At 46.4% G+C, this 22,982-nt stretch overlaps 1 protein-coding gene across 1 annotated transcript; it reads right to left on the bottom strand.

Moving 5' to 3' along the window:
• Window positions 1-2,659: 2,659 nt before the first annotated feature.
• Window positions 2,660-20,072, bottom strand: LOC120036915 (actin-related protein 2-A-like). The gene is made up of 9 exons (XM_038983205.1): window positions 19,962-20,072; window positions 18,393-18,503; window positions 15,045-15,260; window positions 12,859-12,931; window positions 11,586-11,722; window positions 9,026-9,175; window positions 6,328-6,473; window positions 6,078-6,210; window positions 2,660-5,696 (listed from the first exon to the last, which is right to left on the bottom strand). Exons 1-9 carry the CDS (start codon window positions 20,007-20,009, stop codon window positions 5,526-5,528), a joined length of 1,185 nt encoding a protein of 394 aa, XP_038839133.1. The 5' UTR covers window positions 20,010-20,072; the 3' UTR covers window positions 2,660-5,525.
• Between the last annotated feature and the right edge of the window lie 2,910 nt (window positions 20,073-22,982).

The raw sequence follows: 22,982 nt of genomic DNA, 5'->3' as shown, positions 1-22,982 counted from the left end.
TGCCTGGTGTGACTGTATAGTCACCACAGAGGGGCGGTCTGCCTGGTGTGACTGTATAGTCACCACAGAGGGGCGGTCTGCCTGGTGTGACTGTATAGTCACCACAGAGGGGCGGTCTGACTGGTGTGACTGTATAGTCACCACAGAGGGGCGGTCTGCCTGGTGTGACTGTATAGCCACAACAGAGGGGCGGTCTGCCTGGTGTGACTGTATAGTCACCACAGAGGGGCGGTCTGCCTGGTGTGACTGTATAGTCACCACAGAGGGGCGGTCTGCCTGGTGTGACTGTATAGTCACCACAGAGGGGCGGTCTGCCTGGTGTGACTGTATAGTCACCACAGAGGGGCGGTCTGCCTGGTGTGACTGTATAGTCACCACAGAGGGGCGGTCTGCCTGGTGTGACTGTATAGTCACCACAGAGGGGCGGTCTGCCTGGTGTGACTGTATAGTCACCACAGAGGGGCGGTCTGCCTGGTGTGACTGTATAGTCACCACAGAGGGGCGGTCTGCCTGGTGTGACTGTATAGTCACCACAGAGGGGCGGTCTGCCTGGTGTGTGACAAATGAATCAGTCGTGCCTTTACTTTCTACCTCCAATAAAAGGAGAGGAACCAGTGAAACCACCCTGCTGTCATGATGTCATGATGTCTGGGATGTACTACAGTGGGACTACTGGGGAAACCGGCTAAATAAAACCAAACGTTTTCTTCTGTACACTTCAGCATGCAAAGTGTTTCTCCCTCATTAATGTAACATGGGCAGAACCTGCCTGTCCCAAGCCCACATCAATGTAACATGGGCAGAACCTGCCTGTCCCAAGCCCACATCAAAGTAACATGGGCAGAACCTGCCTGTCCCAAGCCCACATCAATGTAACATGGGCAGAACCTGTCTGTCCCAAGCCCACATCAAAGTAACATGGGCAGAACCTGCCTGTCCCAAGCCCACATCAATGTAACATGGGTAGAACCTGCCTGTCCCAAGCCCACATCAATGTAACATGGGCAGAACCTGCCTGTCCCAAGCCCACATCAATGTAACATGGGCAGAACCTGCCTGTCCCAAGCCCACATCAATGTAACATGGGCAGAACCTGCCTGTCCCAAGCCCACATCAAAGTAACATGGGCAGAACCTGCCTGTCCCAAGCCCACATCAATGTAACATGGGCAGAACCTGTCTGTCCCAAGCCCACATCAAAGTAACATGGGCAGAACCTGCCTGTCCCAAGCCCACATCAATGTAACATGGGTAGAACCTGCCTGTCCCAAGCCCACATCAATGTAACATGGGCAGAACCTGCCTGTCCCAAGCCCACATCAATGTAACATGGGCAGAACCTGCCTGTCCCAAGCCCACATCAATGTAACATGGGCAGAACCTGCCTGTCCCAAGCCCACATCAAAGTAACATGGGCAGAACCTGCCTGTCCCAAGCCCACATCAAACTAAGTCTCTCTGAAATATGGTTGGTTCAAGGGAAGTGTTTGTCATGTCTTTGGTCACATTCGAGTGGGTCACACAAAAACACCGTAATGATTGGTTGACATTAGAGCCTCCCAGCATGCAGGCAGGCGATGGCTGCAGGATGAAGTTGGTGAAGAGCAACTGCAGAAACTTAATGCGGTCGACATGTAGGCGCAAGTGGGACAATGTTTATCCCCATAACTTTGAAAGGCACGTGACAAAAGTGATCTGCATTGAACGCGCCCAATGGAGATAGCTTTGGGACTTTAAACCCTCGTCTCAAATTGAGCCAAATCATTGTCCTGAAAACCTATTCACACCGAGAGTAGCCTGTTGGGTTTTCTTCAGTTTCGTGCCTACTGAACAGTACCCGGACAAGAGAGAAAGGTCAACAGAGAGGAGAGTCAGGGGGACTGAGATCGTGGTCATGTTCATTATGGCACATCATAGCAAAACATCACACAACAGAATACGAAAAACAAAAACGTTTAATATTGGACAACTTCAGGCTGTTTTCGATCTGTTTTCTTCCATATGATGCCCAATGAACACAACCCAGTAGTGTCAGTCAGGAGGTGTGAGATCTGTATTTGAGACCAGAAGATAAAGCCTTTTCCTCTGGTGGTGTAACCGGTTAGTTTAACCACGTTTACATTTCGTCAGGCTTGTTCAACATTACAGTCTGACTGATCTACACAGAACCTTGCATCATAAATATCTACCCATTATTATTTGTAGATCAGTCAGTCACATTAGGGTTTTGATCCTCGAGAACACGGCCCTCCTATTTAGTCCCTCCTCTCTTCTCTCCCTTTAGTCTTTTTCCCCTAAGTGCTACTTTGTTTATAGACTAGAAATTGCTTCCTTCCTTCCTCCGGCAGCTCGCCCTCCTGGGTCCGGTGTGTGTGTTGTAATTACCACGGCGGTGACCTACAAACCCATATGTGACGGAAGTTATAATGCTGCTGTCTCTCCTGTCCCATTCTACTTCGGACACCATTTTGAGATCTCTGGGTCCACCTCAAGTCTTAAGTGGCTTCTTTTTCATAATAGAGATGATGCGTCTCGCTCTCCTTTGGAGAACGAACAAAATGATGTCAGATGTTCTGTGGTCAGAGGAGATAGGAAAGGTCACCCTCTGCTGTTAACCATTCGGTCTGTTTTGTCCTTCAGAAGAAAGAGACACACAAGAACTTAATTATAAATCAATTTACTTTATTTAAATCAGCGACGTTAGGCAGTTACACTATGAACAATAAGAAAATAAAAACAAAAAAAAGACAGGACAGAAACGTCAAATAAAAACATGAAAGCTCCAGATAACAACCACTGCTCTTGGCACTGGATAGAACATTTATGAAAACACATATTATATTAGGCTCGGGGGGGGGGGGGGGGGGGGAGAAGTGCCTCCAATATACATCATGTTGTGGTGGTGAGAGCCGGACTAGTGAACTTAAATACCAGCTTTTTACTACGTCTCAGACATGTTCCAAGCTGATTACGCTTCAGTGGCCTGCCAGACCTCAACGTGTTTAACATATCAGCTAACCACATCTAGATCCAGATCTAGATCCAGTTAACCGGACAGATTCAACCTGGTACTGGATTCATAATGTACTCCAATTAAAAACCTCCATCCAGAATGTTTAGTCCAGGACATATCTGTGTCTGGGAAACAGTTACCATAAGATGTAGCAATACCCGACTGATACCCGACTGTGAAGTCGATGATGTGGCATATAACCACGTCATTCCAGCTCGACTGGAACTGACCTAATAGTACAACTTTCAGATTGAACCATGTTTTTATATCATGACCCTCACACAACCCCACTCCTGAACCCCACTACCGTCACTAAGGTCAGGGGTCATGGCCCTTATAATCATCTTCACTATCCTCATCATCATCATCAATTCTTCATTAAAAACAAGGAGGAATTTTCATATGGCATATACTCCATTTTAAAATGGTCGTGCAAAACAAAAAAGAAAAATTATGTTAAAAAAAAAATAATGTTTTAAGGTAAAGAGGATCTGTATACATCCAACAGAAGAATCAAGACATCCCTCTCCCAAAAAGAGAAATGAATAAATCATGATATACAAAACACCATAGAAAAACATGATCAGTCCTCAATGAATAATGGTTTGTGTATATACTGGACTGGCCAATGCCTGTTTGAGATACCTCCTGATTGTGACGTCCTAGAAAGCTGATGGTAGGTTGCCTCTAAATAACCACAGATACAGGATCAGTCAACACTAACCGTACCCTGACCTTAAAGGACCAGTGCAGTCAAAAAAAAAGTGATTTACTTGTTTTTTTATATAACCTATTTCCACACTATGAGGTTGGAATAATACTGTGAAATTGTTAAAGTGATGATAATGCCCCTTTAATGTCAGAGCTGTTTGAAAAGACTGCCTGAAATTTCAGCCTGTTTTGGTGTCCATAAATTCATCTGACTCTGGGGTAAGTAGAAAAAAGGCCTTAATTGCCAAAATCTCACACATCCCTTTAACCATTTAGGAAATGAGATAACATCTGACCCTGCATCAGCGATTAGGGACAGCTTCTAGCTCCTCCTTTATGATAATATCTGACCCTGCATCAGCGATTAGGGACAGCTTCTAGCTCCTCCTTTATGATAATATCTGACCCTGCATCAGCGATTAGGGACAGCTTCTAGCTCCTCCTTTACGATAACATCTGACCCTGCATCAGCGATTAGGGACAGCTTCTAGCTCCTCCTTTATAACATCTGACCCTGCATCAGCAATTAGGGACATCTTCTAGCTCCTCCTTTATGAAGAGGACAGGGAAGTTTGAAGTGATTGGTAAGGAGACGAGAGGTTTAACTGTTCTAGGGGTGGGTCTCAATAGTCTAACGTTGTTCTCCTCGTCTCCTCGTCTGCATTAAGATTAAAGTCTGAAAGAAAAAGCATAGTGTGGAAATAGAGTCCTTGACTAACTTTCCACCATATTGCTTTCACCGTGTTGTGAAAATGTGAATTTCTTTCTTCAGGAGACTTGATATCCACCGTGAACTCTACCAACCCTGAGCTAAACTATACTATGCCTTCAGACGACAGGAGGAGGGCTGGAGGAGTGGTGTCCTGAACTCTCCTACCAACCCTGAGCTAAACTATACTAGGCCTTCAGACGACTGGAGGAGAGGAGGAGGGCTGGAGGAGTGGTGTCCTGAACTCTCCTACCAACCCTGAGCTAAACTATACTAGGCCATCAGACGACAGGAGGAGAGGAGGAGGGCTGGAGGAGTGGTGTCCTGAACTCTCCTACCAACCCTGAGCTAAACTATACTAGGCCATCAGACGACAGGAGGAGAGGAGGAGGGCTGGAGGAGTGGTGTCCTGAACTCTCCTACCAACCCTGAGCTAAACTATACTAGGCCTTCAGACGACAGGAGGAGAGGAGGAGGGCTGGAGGAGTGGTGTCCTGAACTCTCCTACCAACCCTGAGCTAAACTATACTAGGCCTTCAGACGACAGGAGGAGAGGAGGAGGGCTGGAGGAGTGGTGTCCTGGACTCTACTACCAACCCTGAGCTAAACTATACTAGGCCTTCAGACGACAGGAGGAGAGGAGGAGGGCTGGAGGAGTGGTGTCCTGAACTCTCCTACCAACCCTGAGCTAAACTATACTAGGCCTTCAGACGACAGGAGGAGAGGAGGAGGGCTGGAGGAGTGGTGTCCTGGACTCTCCTACCAACCCTGAGCTAAACTATACTAGGCCATCAGGAGGAGAGAAGGAGGGCTGGAGTCATCACTCCCTACGGTGATGCCGTGATTCTGTTGTATAGAGGAGGAAGAAGGATGAATAGATATCTAGTCTGCCATGGCGGAGGAAACCGGGTGTGTCTGTGTGTTTTACACATACACCATTCTAGTGCTTCTCTATGATGACCCTTCAGTGTTTGTGTGAATATATGGATATTTATATGTTTGATTGTGTGTGTGTGTGTGTGTGTGTGTGTGTGTGTGTGTGTGTGTGTGTGTGTGTGTGTGTGTGTGTGTGGTCTTTAACATTGTAGAGGTCTTTATCTGACAGTGACTCCCAGTTTCTCCAGCACCCTGACACCTTTCTCCTGGTACTCCTCCCTGGTCAGCCAGAAGTTATCTTTGTCCTTCATGATGTCCGCCAGCACGGCCCCACCCAGGAACACCATGTGCTTACGCCGCGGCGGGTCCTCGATGCGGATCTTAAATTTCTACAGAGGGAGACGGGGGCAAGTTTGGCACAGGATGGATAAATCTGGACCTCATCATATAATGCAGAGTAATTCAGGATGCAAGGTGATTTGTAGAGCAGCGATTATATGTTCTACTTCTGTTGTGTACTATGAGCTGACTACTTAAGAGATGTTTCTTCTGTCTCCACCTAGTGGGGTAACTACAACACTGCACCATGTTGAGGAAGTGGGCCCTGTCCCAATACTTTTCAACATACATCCTTCCTCCCACCCTTCAGGTCCATTAGGGACCGCTTGTCCCTTAGACAGGTCATCATTGCGAATAACAATCTGTTATTGACTTACATTTATGAATAAAAGTGACATAAAACAAAGATATTTTAAAAGAGTTGTTCTCACCGAGAGTTTGTCCACGTCGCCTTTCAGCACGCGTTCCAGGTAGAGCTGTTTGAGCTCTCTCTCTAGTCGAGATGGAAGACCTGGATACATGGTGGAACCACCCGACAACACTATGTGTTTATAGAACTCAGACCTGAGAGAGAGAGAGGGGGGAGATTAAAAGGGGTGACGATAAAAAAAAGTGTGTGTATGTGTGTACTGTCTGTCTGTGTGTCTGTGTGTATTGTCGGTCTGTGTGTGTGTTAGTTACCTGGTGTCGATGTCTGCTGCATGGATAGTGTTGAAGAGCAGCTCTGCCACCCCGACTCCCTCTACGTTAATGAGATGTGGCTGGAACAAAGCCTCTGGAGCCTCGAAACGCTCCCCTCCCACCTTGATCACCCTGCCGTCTGGGAGCTGGAGGGAAGGAGAGGTAGTCAGAGGGTGCTGTGTATATGTTGCTCAGGCTTACGTGTGGTGAATGTGTAGTACAGTGTCTTGTTGATGATCACGTGGTGAGTGTGTGTGTGTGTGTGTGTGTGTGTGTGTGTGTGTGTGTGTGTGTGTGTGTGTAGCGTGTGGTGGTGAGTGTGTGTGCATTTACTGTAAAACATGTTCATCTGTATTTTATGCATTGTGTGTGTCTTTGTAGCATGTGTGTGTGTGTGTGTGTGTGTGTGTAGTGTGTCTTTGTAGCGTGTGTGTATGTGTCTTTGTAGCGTGTGTGTGTGTGTGTGTGTAGTGTGTCTTTGTAGCGTGTGTGTGTGTGTGTGTGTAGTGTGTCTTTGTAGCGTGTGTGTATGTGTGTCTTTGTAGCGTGTGTGTGTGTGTGTGTGTAGTGTGTCTTTGTAGCGTGTGTGTGTGTGTGTGTGTGTGTAGTGTGTCTTTGTAGCGTGTGTGTTTGTGTAGTGTGTGTGTGTGTGGGTGTAAAGGCTCTATTCAGCTCAGCCCGTGGGAGGAAGTAGAGAGCTGCCCAGCCACCGCCGCCCTGTGGCCACACAGGATATGATGTCACACGCCCCCACAGACACACTACCCACCTTGTCTTACACACACACTTAAGATGTGTGTGTGTTTTTTTAATGCGTTCCCTTCTTATGAAAGAAAAGCAAGATCATGGAGGAATATTCCGCCCACACACTCTCTGGAAGCTGCTCAGCACTTCCTGGTTCCTCTGACATTAACATATAAAGACCAATCCAGTGTTTAGCCTCGTGTGGTGTGGTGGTACATTCTGTTACTCATCAGCTGCTCAGAGTCGTGTGGTGTGGTAGTATATTCTGTCATTTTGTGCTACTTTTGAGGGGATAAAATACTTATTTTGGGGGTCATTGGGGGGGTTCTATGGTTCTATGCACCATAAATATGTTATTTTAGACTGAAGCTCCAGACAGACAACAACAAAAAAGCTGCTAAACGCTATTTATACTGGTCTGTTATTTAGGGTCCAAAAATGTGGTCCAAAAGTTGTGATTTGGTCACTAAGGGTCTATTTACACTGACCGTGCAGAACTCAACCAGCACAGAGGTTAGTTACTGACCTGGTAGGACTGACCTGGTAGGACAGTGGTACTGACCGGGTAGGACTGACCTGGTAGGACTGTAGTACTAACCTGGTAGGACTGACCCGGTAGAACAGTGGTACTGACCTGGTAGGACTGGCCCGGTAGGACAGTGGTACTGACCTGGTAGGACTGGCCCGGTAGGACATTGGTACTGACCTGGTAGGACTGACCCGGTAGGACAGTGGTACTGACCTGGTAGGACTGACCTGGTAGGACAGTGGTACTGACCTGGTAAGACTGACCTGGTAGGACTGACCTGGTAGGACAGTAGTATTAACCTGGTAGGACTGACCCGGTAGCACAGTGGTACTGACCTGGTAGGACTGACCTGGTAGGACAGTGGTACTAACCTGGTAGGACTGACCCGGTAGGACAGTAGTACTAACCTGGTAGGACTGACCCGGTAGGACAGTGGTACTGACCTGGTAGGACTGACCTGGTAGGACAGTGGTACTGACCTGGTAGGACTGACCTGGTAGGACTGACCCGGTAGGACAGTGGTACTGACCTGGTAGGACTGACCTGGTAGGACTGACCCGGTAGGACGGTGGTACTGACCTGGTAGGACTGACCTGGTAGGACAGTGGTACTGACCTGGTAGGACTGACCTGGTAGGACTGACCTGGTAGGACAGTGGTACTGACCTGGTAGCTGACCTGGTAGGACAGTGGTACTGACCCAGTAGGACTGACCCAGTAGAACAGTGGTACTGACCTGGTAGGACTGACCTGGTAGGACAGTGGTACTGACCTGGTAGGACAGTGGTACTGACCTGGTAGGACTGACCCGGTAGGACAGTGGTACTGACCTGGTAGGACAGTGGTACTGACCTGGTAGGACTGACCTGGTAGGACAGTGGTACTGACCTGGTAGGACAGTGGTACTGACCTCGTAGGACTGACCTGGTAGGACAGTGGTACTGACCTGGTAGGACAGTGGTACTGACCCGGTAGGACTGACCTGGTAGGACAGTGGTACTGACCTGGTAGGACTGACCTGGTAGGATAGTGGTACTGACCTGGTAGGACAGTGGTACTGACCTGGTAGGACTGACCTGGTAGGACAGTGGTACTGACCTGGTAGGACAGTGGTACTGACCTGGTAGGACTGACCTGGTAGGACAGTGGTAGGACAGTAGTACTAACCTGGTAGGACTCACCTGGTAGGACAGTGGTACTGACCTGGTAGGACAGTGGTACTGACCTGGTAGGACTGACCTGGTAGGACAGTGGTACTGACCTGGTAGGACTGACCTGGTAGGACAGTGGTACTGACCTGGTAGGACAGTGGTACTGACCTGGTAGGACAGTGGTACTGACCTGGTATGACAGTGGTACTGACCCGGTAGGACTGACCTGGTAGGACAGTGGTACTGACCTGGTAGGACTCGACAGTGGTACTGACCTGGTAGGACTCGACCAGCACGGTGGTCTCCAGAGCCAGTTTCTGCTCCTGTTGGATGTTGTAACCCACGTAGCACAGCTTCTCCTTCATCATACGCACCGTCTCAAAGTCTGCAGAGTGGTTGAACGCATAGCCCCTCAGCAGCAACAGCTGGAGATGAGAAGTAGAGAGCTGTTTCCACCGTGCTTATTAAGGGGGATACCTAGTCAGTTGTACAACTGAAATGTATCTTCTGCATTTAACCCAACCCCTCTGAATCAGAGAGGTGCAGGAGTCATTTAACCCAACCCCTCTGAATCAGAGAGGTGCAGGAGTCATTTAACCCAACCCCTCTGAATCAGAGAGGTGCAGGAGTCATTTAACCCAACCCCTCTGAATCAGAGAGGTGCAGGAGTCATTTAACCCAACCCCTCTGAATCAGAGAGGTGCAGGAGTCATTTAACCCAACCCCTCTGAATCAGAGAGGTGCAGGAGTCATTTAACCCAACCCCTCTGAATCAGAGAGGTGCAGGAGTCATTTAACCCAACCCCTCTGAATCAGAGAGGTGCAGGAGTCATTTAACCCAACCCCTCTGAATCACAGAGGTGCAGGAGTCATTTAACCCAACCCCTCTGAATCAGAGAGGTGCAGGAGTCATTTAACCCAACCCCTCTGAATCAGAGGTGAGGGGGGTTGCCTTAATCAACATCCACGTCTTCGGCACCCGGGGAACAGTGGGTTAACTGCCTTGCTCAGTGGCAGAATGACAGATTTTTACCCTGTTAGCTTGGGGATTCGATCCAGCAACCTTTCAGTTACTGGGCCAACGCTCTAACCACTAGGCTACCTGCTGGTTACCGGCCCAACGCTCTAACCACTAGGCTACCTGCTGGTTACCGGCCCAACGCTCCAACCACTAGGCTACCTGCTGGTTACTGGCCCAACACTCTTACCACTAGGCTACCTGCTGGTTACTGGCCCAACACTCTAACCACTAGGCTACCTGCTGGTTACTGGTACAACGCTCTAACCACTAGGCTACCTGCTGGTTACTGGCCCAACGCTCTAACCACTAGGCTACCTGCTGGTTACTGGCCCAACACTCTAACCACTAGGCTACCTGCTGGTTACTGGTACAACGCTCTAACCACTAGGCTACCTGCTGGTTACTGGCCCAACGCTCTAACCACTAGGCTACCTGCCGGTTACTGGCCCAACGCTCTAACCACTAGGCTACCTGCTGGTTACTGGCCCAACGCTCTAACCACTAGGCTACCTGCTGGTTACTGGCCCAACGCTCTAACCACTAGGCTACCTGCTGGTTACTGGCCCAACGCTCTACCCACTAGGCTACCTGCTGGTTACTGGCCCAACGCTCTAACCACTAGGCTACCTGCTGGTTACTGGCCCAACGCTCTAACCACTAGGCTACCTGCTGGTTACTGGCCCAACGCTCTAACCACTAGGCTACCTGCTGGTTACTGGCCCAACGCTCTAACCACTAGGCTACCTGCTGGTTACTGGCCCAACGCTCTAACCACTAGGCTTCCTGCTGGTTACTGGCCCAACGCTCTAACCACTAGGCTACCTGCTGGTTACTAGTCCAACGCTCTAACCACTAGGCTACCTGCTGGTTACTGGCCCAACGCTCTAACCACTAGGCTACCTGCTGGTTACTGGCCCAACGCTCTAACCACTAGACTACCTGCTGGTTACTGGTCCAACGCTCTAACCACTAGGCTACCTGCTGGTTACTGGCCCAACGCTCTAACCACTAGGCTACCTGCTGGTTATTGGTCCAACGCTCTAACCACTAGGCTACCTGCTGGTTACTGGCCCAACGCTCTAACCACTAGGCTACCTGCTGGTTACTGGCCCAACGCTCCAACCACTAGGCTACCTGCTGGTTACTGGCCCAACGCTCCAACCACTAGGCTACCTGCAGCCGGTCCTTTTCCACAGGACAGAGAACTGGGACACAGTGAAGGACCGTAGCTGGATGGAGTACAACTACAGACCAAAAGCTGCATGTTCCAGTCGCATAGGGGACAACCATAACCCAATTCTCCTAACCTGCCGCGCTTCATTCTCCTAACCTGCCGCGCTTCATTCTCCTAACCTGCCGCGTTTCATTCTCCTAACCTGCCGCGTTTCATTCTCCTAACCTGCCGCGCTTCATTCTCCTAACCTGCCGCGCTTCATTCTCCTAACCTGCCGCGCTTCATTCTCCTAACCTGCCGCGCTTCATTCTCCTAACCTGCCGCGTTTCATTCTCCTAACCTGCCGCGTTTCATTCTCCTAACCTGCCGCGTTTCATTCTCCTAACCTGCCGCGTTTCATTCTCCTAACCTGCCGCGTTTCATTCTCCTAACCTGCCGCGTTTCATTTTCCTAACCTGCCGCGTTTCATTCCCCTAACCTGCCGCGTTTCATTCTCCTAACCTGCCGCGTTTCATTCTCCTAACCTGCCGCGTTTCAATCTCTTCTTTCCATAGTTGTACTCCATTTAACCAAAACAGTGAATGAGGGGACAATCAATGTGTATGAGATCCAGGGGTCAGAGGTGAGGGGTCAGAGGTACCTTAATGAGGTAGCGCGTTATGTCCCTCCCAGCGATGTCCAGGCGTCGTGTCAGATGGGGCAAGCTGAAGCCCTCGTACACCGGACAGATGTGTGTCACACCGTCCCCCGAGTCCACCACAACACCTGTCAGCAGGCCTGAGGTCAGAAACACAGAGAGGTCAGACACGCACACAGAGAGGTCAGACACACACACACACACACACACACACACACACACACACACACACACACACACACACACACACACACACACACACACACACACAGGTCAGACACACACACAGAGGTCAGACACACACACACACACACACAGAGGTCAGACACACACACACACACACAGAGGTCAGACACACACACACACAGAGGTCAGACACACACACACACACAGAGGTCAGACACACACACACACAGAGGTCAGACACACACACACACACACACACACACAGAGGTCAGACACACACACACACACACACACACAGAGGTCAGACACACACACACACACACACACACACACACACACACACACACACACACACACACACACACACACACAGAGGTCAGACACACACACACACACACACACACACACAGAGGTCAGACACACACACACACACAGGTCAGACACACACACACACAGAGGTCAGACACACACACACAGAGGTCAGACACACACACACACACAGAGGTCAGACACACACACACAGAGGTCAGACACACACACACACACACACACACACACACACAGAGGTCAGACACACACACAGGTCAGACACACACACAGGTCAGACACACAGGTCAGACACACAGGTCAGACACACACACACAGGTCAGACACACACACAGGTCAGACACACACACACACACAGGTCAGACACACACACACACAGGTCAGACACACACACACACAGGTCAGACACACACACACACAGGTCAGACACACACACACACAGGTCAGACACACACACACACACACAGGTCAGACACACACACACACACACAGGTCAGACACACACACACACACACAGGTCAGACACACACACACACACACACACAGGTCAGACACACACACACACACACACACAGGTCAGACACACACACACAGAGGTCAGACACACACACACGCACACAGAGGTCAGACTGAATAACAAAATTAACACACCCCCGATAAGTTTCACAAACCCTCTGAATGGGAGGGAGTAAGCTGTGTTGAGTTGGGGCCTAAAGTGAACCAGAGAGAGTTGAAGAGGCTGTGTGTTCCTCTAGTCTAGTACCTTGGGCGTAGAGCGTCAGCACAGCCTGGATAGCAATGTAGACCCCTGAGAACTGATACGTCTCAAACATCACCTACCAAAGACAGAGAGACAACTTTAAATGACTGCCATCAAATACGGCCGTACAGCTGGATCGCTTCTGTTAATGATGAAAATGTGTAACACACACACAGCTTTAGAGTTCTGTTAATGATGAACCCACTGATCCTCACACAGCTTTAGAGCCCTGTTAATGATGAACCCACTGACCCTCACACAGCTTTAGAGCTCTGTTAATGATGAACCCACTGATCCTCACACAGCTTTAGAGCTCTGTTAATGCTGAACCCACTGACCCTCACACAGCTTTAGAGCTCTGTTAATGATGAACCCACTGACCCTCACACAGCTTTAGAGTTCTGTTAATGAACCCACTGATCCTCACACAGCTTTAGAGCTCTGTTAATGAACCCACTGACCCTCACACAGCTTTAGAGCCCTGTTAATGATGAACCCACTGATCCTCACACAGCTTTAGAGCCCTGTTAATGATGAACCCACTGATCCTCACACAGCTTTAGAGCTCTGTTAATGATGAACCCACTGACCCTCACACAGCTTTAGAGCTCTGTTAATGAACCCACTGATCCTCACAGCTTTAGAGCTCTGTTAATGATGAACCCACTGACCCTCACACAGCTTTAGAGCTCTGTTAATGAACCCACTGATCCTCACAGCTTTAGAGCTCTGTTAATGATGAATCCACTGATCCTCACACAGCTTTAGAGCTCTGTTAATGAACCCACTGATCCTCACACAGCTTTAGAGCTCTGTTAATGCTGAACCCACTGACCCTCACACAGCTTTAGAGCTCTGTTAATGATGAACCCACTGACCCTCACACAGCTTTAGAGCCCTGTTAATGATGAACCCACTGATCCTCACACAGCTTTAGAGCTCTGTTAATGATGAACCCACTGATCCTCACAGCTTTAGAGCTCTGTTAATGATGAACCCACTGATCCTCACACAGCTTTAGAGCTCTGTTAATGATGAACCCACTGATCCTCACACAGCTTTAGAGCTCTGTTAATGATGAACCCACTGACCCTCACACAGCTTTAGAGCTCTGTTAATGATGAACCCACTGATCCTCACAGCTTTAGAGCTCTGTTAATGATGAACCCACTGATCCTCACACAGCTTTAGAGCTCTGTTAATGATGAACCCACTGACCCTCACACAGCTTTAGAGCTCTGTTAATGCTGAACCCACTGATCCTCACACAGCTTTAGAGCTCTGTTAATGATGAACCCACTGATCCTCACACAGCTTTAGAGCTCTGTTAATGATGAACCCACTGACCCTCACACAGCTTTAGAGCTCTGTTAATGCTGAACCCACTGATCCTCACACAGCTTTAGAGCTCTGTTAATGATGAACCCACTGATCCTCACACAGCTTTAGAGCCCTGTTAATGATGAACCCACTGATCCTCACAGCTTTAGAGCTCTGTTAATGCTGAACCCACTGATCCTCACACAGCTTTAGAGCTCTGTTAATGATGAACCCACTGATCCTCACACAGCTTTAGAGCTCTGTTAATGATGAACCCACTGACCCTCACACAGCTTTAGAGCTCTGTTAATGCTGAACCCACTGACCCTCACACAGCTTTAGAGCTCTGTTAATGCTGAACCCACTGATCCTCACACAGCTTTAGAGCTCTGTTAATGATGAACCCACTGATCCACACAGCTTTAGAGCTCTGTTAATGATGAACCCACTGACCCTCACACAGCTTTAGAGCTCTGTTAATGATGAACCCACTGATCCTCACACAGCTTTAGAGCTCTGTTAATGATGAACCCACTGATCCTCACACAGCTTTAGAGCCCTGTTAATGCTGAACCCACTGACCCTCACACAGCTTTAGAGCCCTGTTAATGATGAACCCACTGATCCTCACACAGCTTTAGAGCCCTGTTAATGCTGAACCCACTGACCCTCACACAGCTTTAGAGCCCTGTTAATGATGAACCCACTGATCCTCACACAGCTTTAGAGCCCTGTTAATGATGAACCCACTGACCCTCACACAGATGTCCCTACATTAGTTCTCATACGGTAACGAGATCAGAGTGGCAGCTAGCTGGTGCTATGCACTTGGAGTCAACTTGCTACACCCCCCCCTCCGACATACACACCTCCATGATCTTCTCTCGGTTCTTGGTGGGGTTCATGGGCGGCTCGGTGAGCAGGATCTTGCAGTTCCTGGAGTCGATGTTGAGCTTCTCAGGCCCGAAGGTGTAGTCCCACAGGTGCTTCATGTCGTCCCAGTTCCTCACGATGCCGTTCTCCATGGGGTAGTTCACCTCCAGCATGGAGCGCAGCTCGCTGGCCTCGTCGCCCACCATCAGGTCCTATAGACGTTAAGGGGTTTAAGGTCAGATAGACACCCCCGGGTCGTGTTCATTAGCACACGACGTGACAAAGCATTTTGCAACAGTAAACAGAAACAAGCGTTTTTTTCTTATTGGACAAGATCAGGTGGTTGTTCTCCGTGGGATAGTTTGGGATCGATCGTTGGAGGGCCTTATGAATACGACCCTGGAGAAATCAGACAGTTAGCTTAGTTGTACCGTCACCTTTCACCAGAGCCAGCAGTAACAGAGGGGAATGTCAACACTGCCTCCATGATGGCTCCATGATGGCCTAACGAGACACAGTAATGGCATATACACATACGCAGCGCTCAAAAGAGGCCAGTCACATCTGTCAGCAATTACCCAGCATGCATTCTTCAATACAGCATGTTTCCATGCACTCACTCTTAAAACCTGTTCCTTTTCTGACCAGCGCACTCTGTCTAATTTCACAACGGGCACAATCCTAAACTTGAGAAACATGCAAGTAACTTACATGGATCATTCATTGACGTCAATGGGAGGTTTGCCTGAAAATCTGCATGCGTGTCAAGTTCAGATTCAGTCTCATTTGAGCAAGGCACAGGCAGAGTTACATGCAAACCCGGCATTGGGAATCACTACATGATTGGTTAGCCAAGTGTTAGTCACACAACGTTTTCTATTTCCCTGGCATACACTGAGCCTGACTGTCATCAGTGCAGACTAGAAAACTGTGCCTACGGAAGCTACTTGACACAATACGTTTAGAAACCGTAGACTGGTCCCAGATCTGTTTGTAATGTCTTGACTTGTGCCAACTGCTATGGTCAAAGTTAGGGTCAAACAGATCTAGGACCAGCTTAGAGAAACAGTTGATACAGTGTGTGTTTTGGCACTGAAGGAGCCCCCGTCTGGCAGTGCCATGTGTTTTCAATGAAGACCTGCTGCTTCCATCCTGTCTGTTCTGCCAATCAACAGCCATGTACACACACACACACACCATCATCACACACACACCATCATCACACACACCATCACAACTTCCAATTCATTATCTGAAAGCTGATTCCCATTTGCTGTACTACTATTGTTGTTAATAAGTTCAACTTGTCTTCCTAAACCACATCTGAAGACAATCTGCCTCTACTGTTGTATTACAACGGTACAGGTGGGGGACCATAAAACAGAATCACAATACGACAATGCCCCCAGCCAAAAGTGCACGAGTAGTCGCCCAATAGTCATCTCATTGTCCCTCATTTGTTTGCATGTTTGTCCACCACTTGTAGGTCTTCCATCACTGATATCACTCAACCCTGATCATCATCTTCTCTCTCTACATCAACGACTACCTGTCCACTCCAAACATCTTGGAGAGAGCACAGAGGTTTCTAATCTCGGTAAAGGCACCAGGGTTAGATACACAATATGCATAACTGTAGTTGTTGTGTTGTAATCAACTTAAATGACGACAAAAGACAGTTATGCTCAAGTTCATTGATTATTAGGGATATCAACATTATCCCCATGTGTTTCAAAATCAAAGTAAGCATACGATAATTAAAACACGCTGTTTTCTGAGAAATCGGTGTGATCTGCACATGAGCTAGCACCAGCGGTGTGATCTGCACATGAGCTAGCACCAGCGGTGTGATCTGCACATGAGCTAGCACCAGCGGTGTGATCTGCACATGAGCTAGCACCAGCGGTGTGATCTGCACATGAGCTAGCACCAGCCGGGACAGCCTCCCTCTAGCGCGAGTGAAGTGAGTTGGGAACAGCTGAATGTACGGGTCTTAGAAGTAGTTCACATACAAAACCTATATGTCCCAACTCACAAGCTTCCCCAAAATAACATCTGTTGTGGTAGAACGTTTATATTCATTGATGATTTGAAATGATTTATACTTTTACTTTTGACACTTAAGTATATTTTAGCAATAACATTTACGATTAATACGATTAATAAGTATATTTATTTACTCAAGTAGTATTTTACTAGGTGACTTGAGCCATTTTCTATTAAAGTATATTTACTTTTACTCAAGTATGACAATTTAGTACTTGTTCCACCCCTGCATGTGCATGTAGACACATTCATTTAATTAATTTTACATGAAAGTATGATCACTTATCTGAGAAGGTACCAAAAAATGTCTGAACAATTTGTTATCTGAGGGTTGACTCAACACCAACGTTTTTCTTCCGCTTTGAAATTAGCCACTAGAGGAACACAACTGTCAATAACTTAATAAGAAAACATCTGATTGGCTAAGAATACAAACTGCTATGGACATAACAACCAGATGAATCGGCTGAAACATAAACAACGGAAAAAGTTGATTATAAAACTCGTTTTTTATTATACATTTGAATCCAAAGCTGGAAGTGGGCTTAATGGGTACGGCTTAATAGGTACCTGGGCTTAATGGGTACGTGGGCTTAATAGGTACGTGGGCTTAATAGGTACGTGGGCTTAATAGGTATGCTTACCCTATATAGGGAATGGGATGTCATTTGAGACAGGCCATGTAGCATTCAAGTTCCTTCTGCTCAACTAACTTGAGATGAAAAACAGGAACAGCAAAACAGTGAAATGAGTGGACTCTTAAAAATCGCTAGATTTCTTTCTGCCTTGTCATTAGGAATACATTTTTCTCCACAGAAGTACTTAAAATGTTATAATAAGCCAAATATTTAGCCAAATTAAACACAAATGAGACAATAGAGACAAATTAAACATAGAAAACGACAACAAATAAAAGGCACTCCAAATGTAGTAGCTATGTAGTAAAAAAACACAGCATCACTCTCTCTCCCTGTCAGGCAACCAGGGAGGGCATGGGCCTGCACACACCAGCCAGGAATTCACACCACTTACCATCTTCTGAATATTCTACTTCATCATGTGATGACAGGTGAAGGAGGTGGAGCATAAAGTTGAGAGTCAGACAGTAAAACAAAGAGAGAGGAAGGGATGTCATTTTAAAAATAGGTGTTACTAGACTCAGGGAGCCAGTATGACAGACATAGATGAGATTAAGCCTAGTCCATGCTTCTTGGTCCAGGAATAGGGTTGTTGTGTCGGGGTAACTTTTGAACCAACGTTGGAGTGTTGCACAGGAGAGGGGAGCGTAGTAGTATTACCTTAATCTCAATGTTGCCCACTTTGGCTGTGGAGCGAATGATTGGCCTGCCCACCAAGGCAGGGAAGATGTGCTCGGGGAAGTTGGAGCCTGCATAGCCACACTTCACAAACTGAGAGAGAGACAGAGATATGTGAAAGATATTTAGATATTTTCTTTAGTTAAAATATTTTACTAGGCAAGTCAGTTAAGAACAAATTCTTATATACAATGTCGGCCTACAAAAAAAGGCCTCCTGCGGGGACGGGGATTAAAAATAAAGATACAGAGAGAGCGAGAAAGAGATAATATATTCAAAAATATATATATTAACACTGTATATTGCCCTGGCAACACTGGTCTGTTCCTTCCATGTCAATAAATATTGTTTGTATTGGACTGGTTAGAATTAAAAGAAAGGAGGAAGAGAGAGTGAGCACGGGTGGACAGGATGTGGAGAGATGAGGCAAACGTGAAAGACAAAGCCTTTATTTGACTCCCCAAAGCAAAATAGCCTAGTTATTATGACTAATCTGTTACCCAGAAGTAACGACAGATTAAGTTATGGCAAAATTATAGTCCACACTTCTTCGGGCATCAGAAAGCAATTACTGATAACATTTGTGACATTCGCTTCAGTAGGCTTAAGTAAGGGTCACAAGCTCTAGCCTAACAGTGAATGTGTGTGGTGTGTGTGTATCTTCGAATCATAGCTGTGGTTAAGAAACTAGTCTCACTTCCGCTTGACTAATTTCTTCAGCCCTTCACAGTGAGCACTTTTTAGCTGCATATACACTATGCCAGCATCGCTTCAAACTGCTGAGAGTCAGAAGTCCAATCCAAAAACAACCACTAAGACCCCTTTGGTGCGTCCAGATTTCAAGGATCTGAGCACTGTAAGCAATGTTTACTACCTAGGTCCTAGTCTAAGCCCACCGGTATAAATGACGGAGGGACCTCAGAATCCCTAGAAACAGTTGTCAGGAGGAACGCAGCCCTGACGCTATTTCCAGATGCAACTATTTTATAGCGTTCCATAAAAAAATATTGGATATCCTACCGGGTATTGCCAGTTAGCTATTAACGCACAAGCATGGGTTATGGATAACGTTAACTAGCTTAACTCATTCTGTCGTTATAACGTGAGGCATAGGGACCAGTAGAAACAAATGTGAATTTACAAAACATTCAAAGCCTGTCGACATCAACATTGAGTGAAAATGTAGTTAGTTAGTTAACGCTAGTTAGCCGACCTAACTAGACTAGCTAGCCAGCTAACTAACACGAAAGCTGGGTCAAACGATTTAATAGGTTTGAGCTAACAGGCCGATTTAATTTTTGCACCGTGAAATTGATTTTCATGGAATGTATTGGAAGATGACAACATAGCTAGCCAGCGGTAGATACTTGTAAAAACGGACAGACATTCCTGCCTAGCGTTACCCACCGACTTAACTAGCTAACGTTAGAGCGCTAGCAACACATCATCCACTTCCTGTTTCAGATAAAAATGTTCTCCTGCCATTCTGCCTTGGGAAAATACAGCATTAATAGAACTCTGGCATATGCAGCTTTCCACTCATAAACTTACCCCGGTTCCATTGTCACAAACCACCACTTTCCTTCCCTGGCTATCCATTTTGCAAAACCCAGGAGCCAGCAAACCTCCCCAGCTCAACTTTCTTCAGCAAGCCGGAAGTCACCACCCTGGCTGTCTTGGCATCTTCCGGAGGTGGGGCGGGGTGTTCGAATACTTTTCGATGGCATTCATCCTTCTTTCCTTCCTAGAAATGCCACAGAACAAAATAAGTATAAAATCCAGGGGCCAAGTAGGCTACTGTGGCTATTTGATCATAATGTAGACCTACCAGAGTGGCCTACCATTAAAAAAAAACAATGGAGAAAATGCATCCCGTAACATTTTAATAGCTATTCTATCATACAGCCTACAGCAGCAGCCAATGTGTTGTGTTCAATGCCTACATTCCATGAGACTTTTGAAAAAAAATGCAGGGCTTGACCTTCAGACAAGGTGACTGAAAATGTTGTGTTGTTTAATGCAAGAAACCACTTTACAAAATAAAATGTATTATTATTCCCATACCATTATTGAATGAATCAGACAAATTAGGCTACCCTCTGCCCATTCAAGCCTGTCTCAAAATACAACACTGCCCCTTTAAGACAAAAAAAAACGCTTTTTACTTGACTTGCTTTTCAAAGATGTCTGATTTTGTGCTCTTTTAGGAAACAATCACTCTCCTATTGTTGAATACTAATGATCTATAACTGGACTAATAAATCACTAACAATCACCCCCCTATTGCTGACGACTAATGATCTATAACTGAACTAATAAATCACTAACTATCACCCCCCTATTGTTGAATACTAATGATCTATAACTGGACTAATAAATCACTAACAATCACCCCCCTATTGCTGACGACTAATGATCTATAACTGAACTAATAACTCACTAACTAGTAAAGGATATGAACTGCTACATGCAGTTATTTCTTTGATCTCAAAACAAGCGCATCTTCTCAGGACCACAGCTGTAAACACAGTCTATATATGACAATAGTCTATTTGCATATAGGCCTACTGCAGATGTGATTGGCTATGACACATTGGTCTGTGTAGATTACGGCTCTGTCATGTGCATGTACTCTGATGTGTTCTGTCTACAACAGAATCTCTTCCATAGTTTGTGTAATTTTGTATGTTGCATTGAAAGTGGCTAATAATGTGTTGATTCAATCACAATTGCCACAGTGAAGGGAAACGTTGATAGTGTTAACAGGGAAAACTCTAGAAAGTTGAGTGAACTTCAATCAAGCGCTTCTCTCTGTGGGCTGATATTTCCTCTGCACTCTGCATGCCAGCCCCGGGAAGACGCAAGGCAGTCTCGGGGCTACTGTACGTCCGCGCATGTGCGCAGTTTAGAGGTAACATTGGTGCCAATGCACAATCCTAAACAATAACATAAACATTGATCTCTGACATAGACCCTACAATTATTACTTTAAAAAATACCATCCAATGTACTGTACAGGTGGGCTTGAGCCCTTTTATTTATTTATTTTATTTTTATTTCACCTTTATTTAACCAGGTAGGCCAGTTGAGAACAAGTTCTCATTTACAACTGCGACCTGGCCAAGATAAAGCAAAGCAGTGCGACACAAACAACAACACAGAGTTACACATGGAATAAACAAACGTACAGTCAATAACACAATAGGAAAAAATATATATATATACTGTGTGTGCAAATGAGGTAAGATAAGGGAGGTAAGGCAATAAATAGGCCGTAGTGGCGAAGTAATTACAATTTAGCAATTAAACACTGGAGTGATAAATGTGCAGAAGATGAATGTGCAAGTAGAGATACTGGGGTGCAAAGGAGCAAAAAATAAATAAATAAATAACCATTTGGGGATGAGGTAGTTGGATGGGCTATGTACAGATGCAGTGATCTGTGAGCTAAGGTGTGTACCTCTGTGGGTTTAAAACCATACATAATTGATTTGAACCCCAACTGCCTAGGTAAGCAAGTGTAAAGCACATCATGTTGCTAGCTTAGCCAATACCACTTCCCCCTGATTCAGCTCATACCAAGACTTGAACCGAGAATCTCTGCCCACCCAAACACACTTGACTTTTCTCTTGAAGCATTCCAACCCCTCAAGCTATTGAAAAAAGGCTTTCCTCAACAGCACAAGGGGCGACACTTCAGGCTGAGCAGTGAGTTTCACAGCTCACCATCTGATACACTGGCTATGACCTACCCCAGGAGGATTCACTTTATTACAGCAGTGGCTAATAACAAGTTTGCCTATGGTCTAGGAGACCTAAGATGAATTGTTCTGTCAGAAGAGGGAAGGTGTCTGTGAGGCCTTGTGGTTGAACCCCACTAAATGGTCATGTAGCTGGAGAATAAAAAAATAAAAGAGAATATTTAACTAGACAAGTCAGTTAAGAACATTCTTATTGACAATGACGGCCTAGGCACAGTGGGTTAACTGCCTTGTTCAGAACGACAGATTTTTACCTTGTTAGCTCTGGGATTTGATCTAGCAACCTTTCGGTTACTGGCCCAACGCTCTAACCACTTACATACATTTTACAGTATTCTCTCTCTTAAGAAATATCCTTGCGCACATAGCCCCAAGTGCAGTGAGAATGTTTCCCCAACACCATGTAAGACCACTGGACGTGATCCCATTGTTGCCACTAGATGCAACCTATGCCACAAAAAGGGAAGACGCAGTACAATGCTCACAAACGCTAGGTGTTACAGTCTTTTAAAATACAGTCTTTGTCATTACAGTCATTTCAAATACTGTAGTATGCTCACAAACTTAATGAAGACCAGGTCCCATGCCATCCTCATACACTGCAGTAGCATGGCATCATACACTTTATTATAACAAAATAATGTCATTTGACACACTTGTTTACATGGCTTTTTCAAAATGTTCCCTCAAAAACTCACTGGATTATTGATGAACAAATTCTATACTCATACGGTGGGTACTGAGTATAACTATCGTATACATCATGTTATTGTGGAAAATCAAAGTAAGTACACAACAACAACAACAAAAA

Source organism: Salvelinus namaycush, unplaced genomic scaffold, assembly GCF_016432855.1.
Source record: "Salvelinus namaycush isolate Seneca unplaced genomic scaffold, SaNama_1.0 Scaffold1516, whole genome shotgun sequence".
Taxonomy (NCBI): domain Eukaryota; kingdom Metazoa; phylum Chordata; class Actinopteri; order Salmoniformes; family Salmonidae; genus Salvelinus; species Salvelinus namaycush.
The sequence above is the reverse complement of the archived record's forward strand: the minus strand, read 5'-3'. Positions and strand labels throughout refer to the sequence as shown.

Coding starts and splice junctions, on each gene's coding strand:
- LOC120036915 (XM_038983205.1), bottom strand. CDS start 20,009: ATGGATAGCCAGGGAAGGAAAGTGGTGGTTTGTGACAATGGAACCGGG. Junction 18,504..19,961: donor TTTGTGACAATGGAACCGGG/GTAAGTTTATGA, acceptor TCTCTCTCTCAG/TTTGTGAAGTGTGGCTATGC. Junction 15,261..18,392: donor TGGGCAACATTGAGATTAAG/GTAATACTACTA, acceptor TAACGTCTATAG/GACCTGATGGTGGGCGACGA.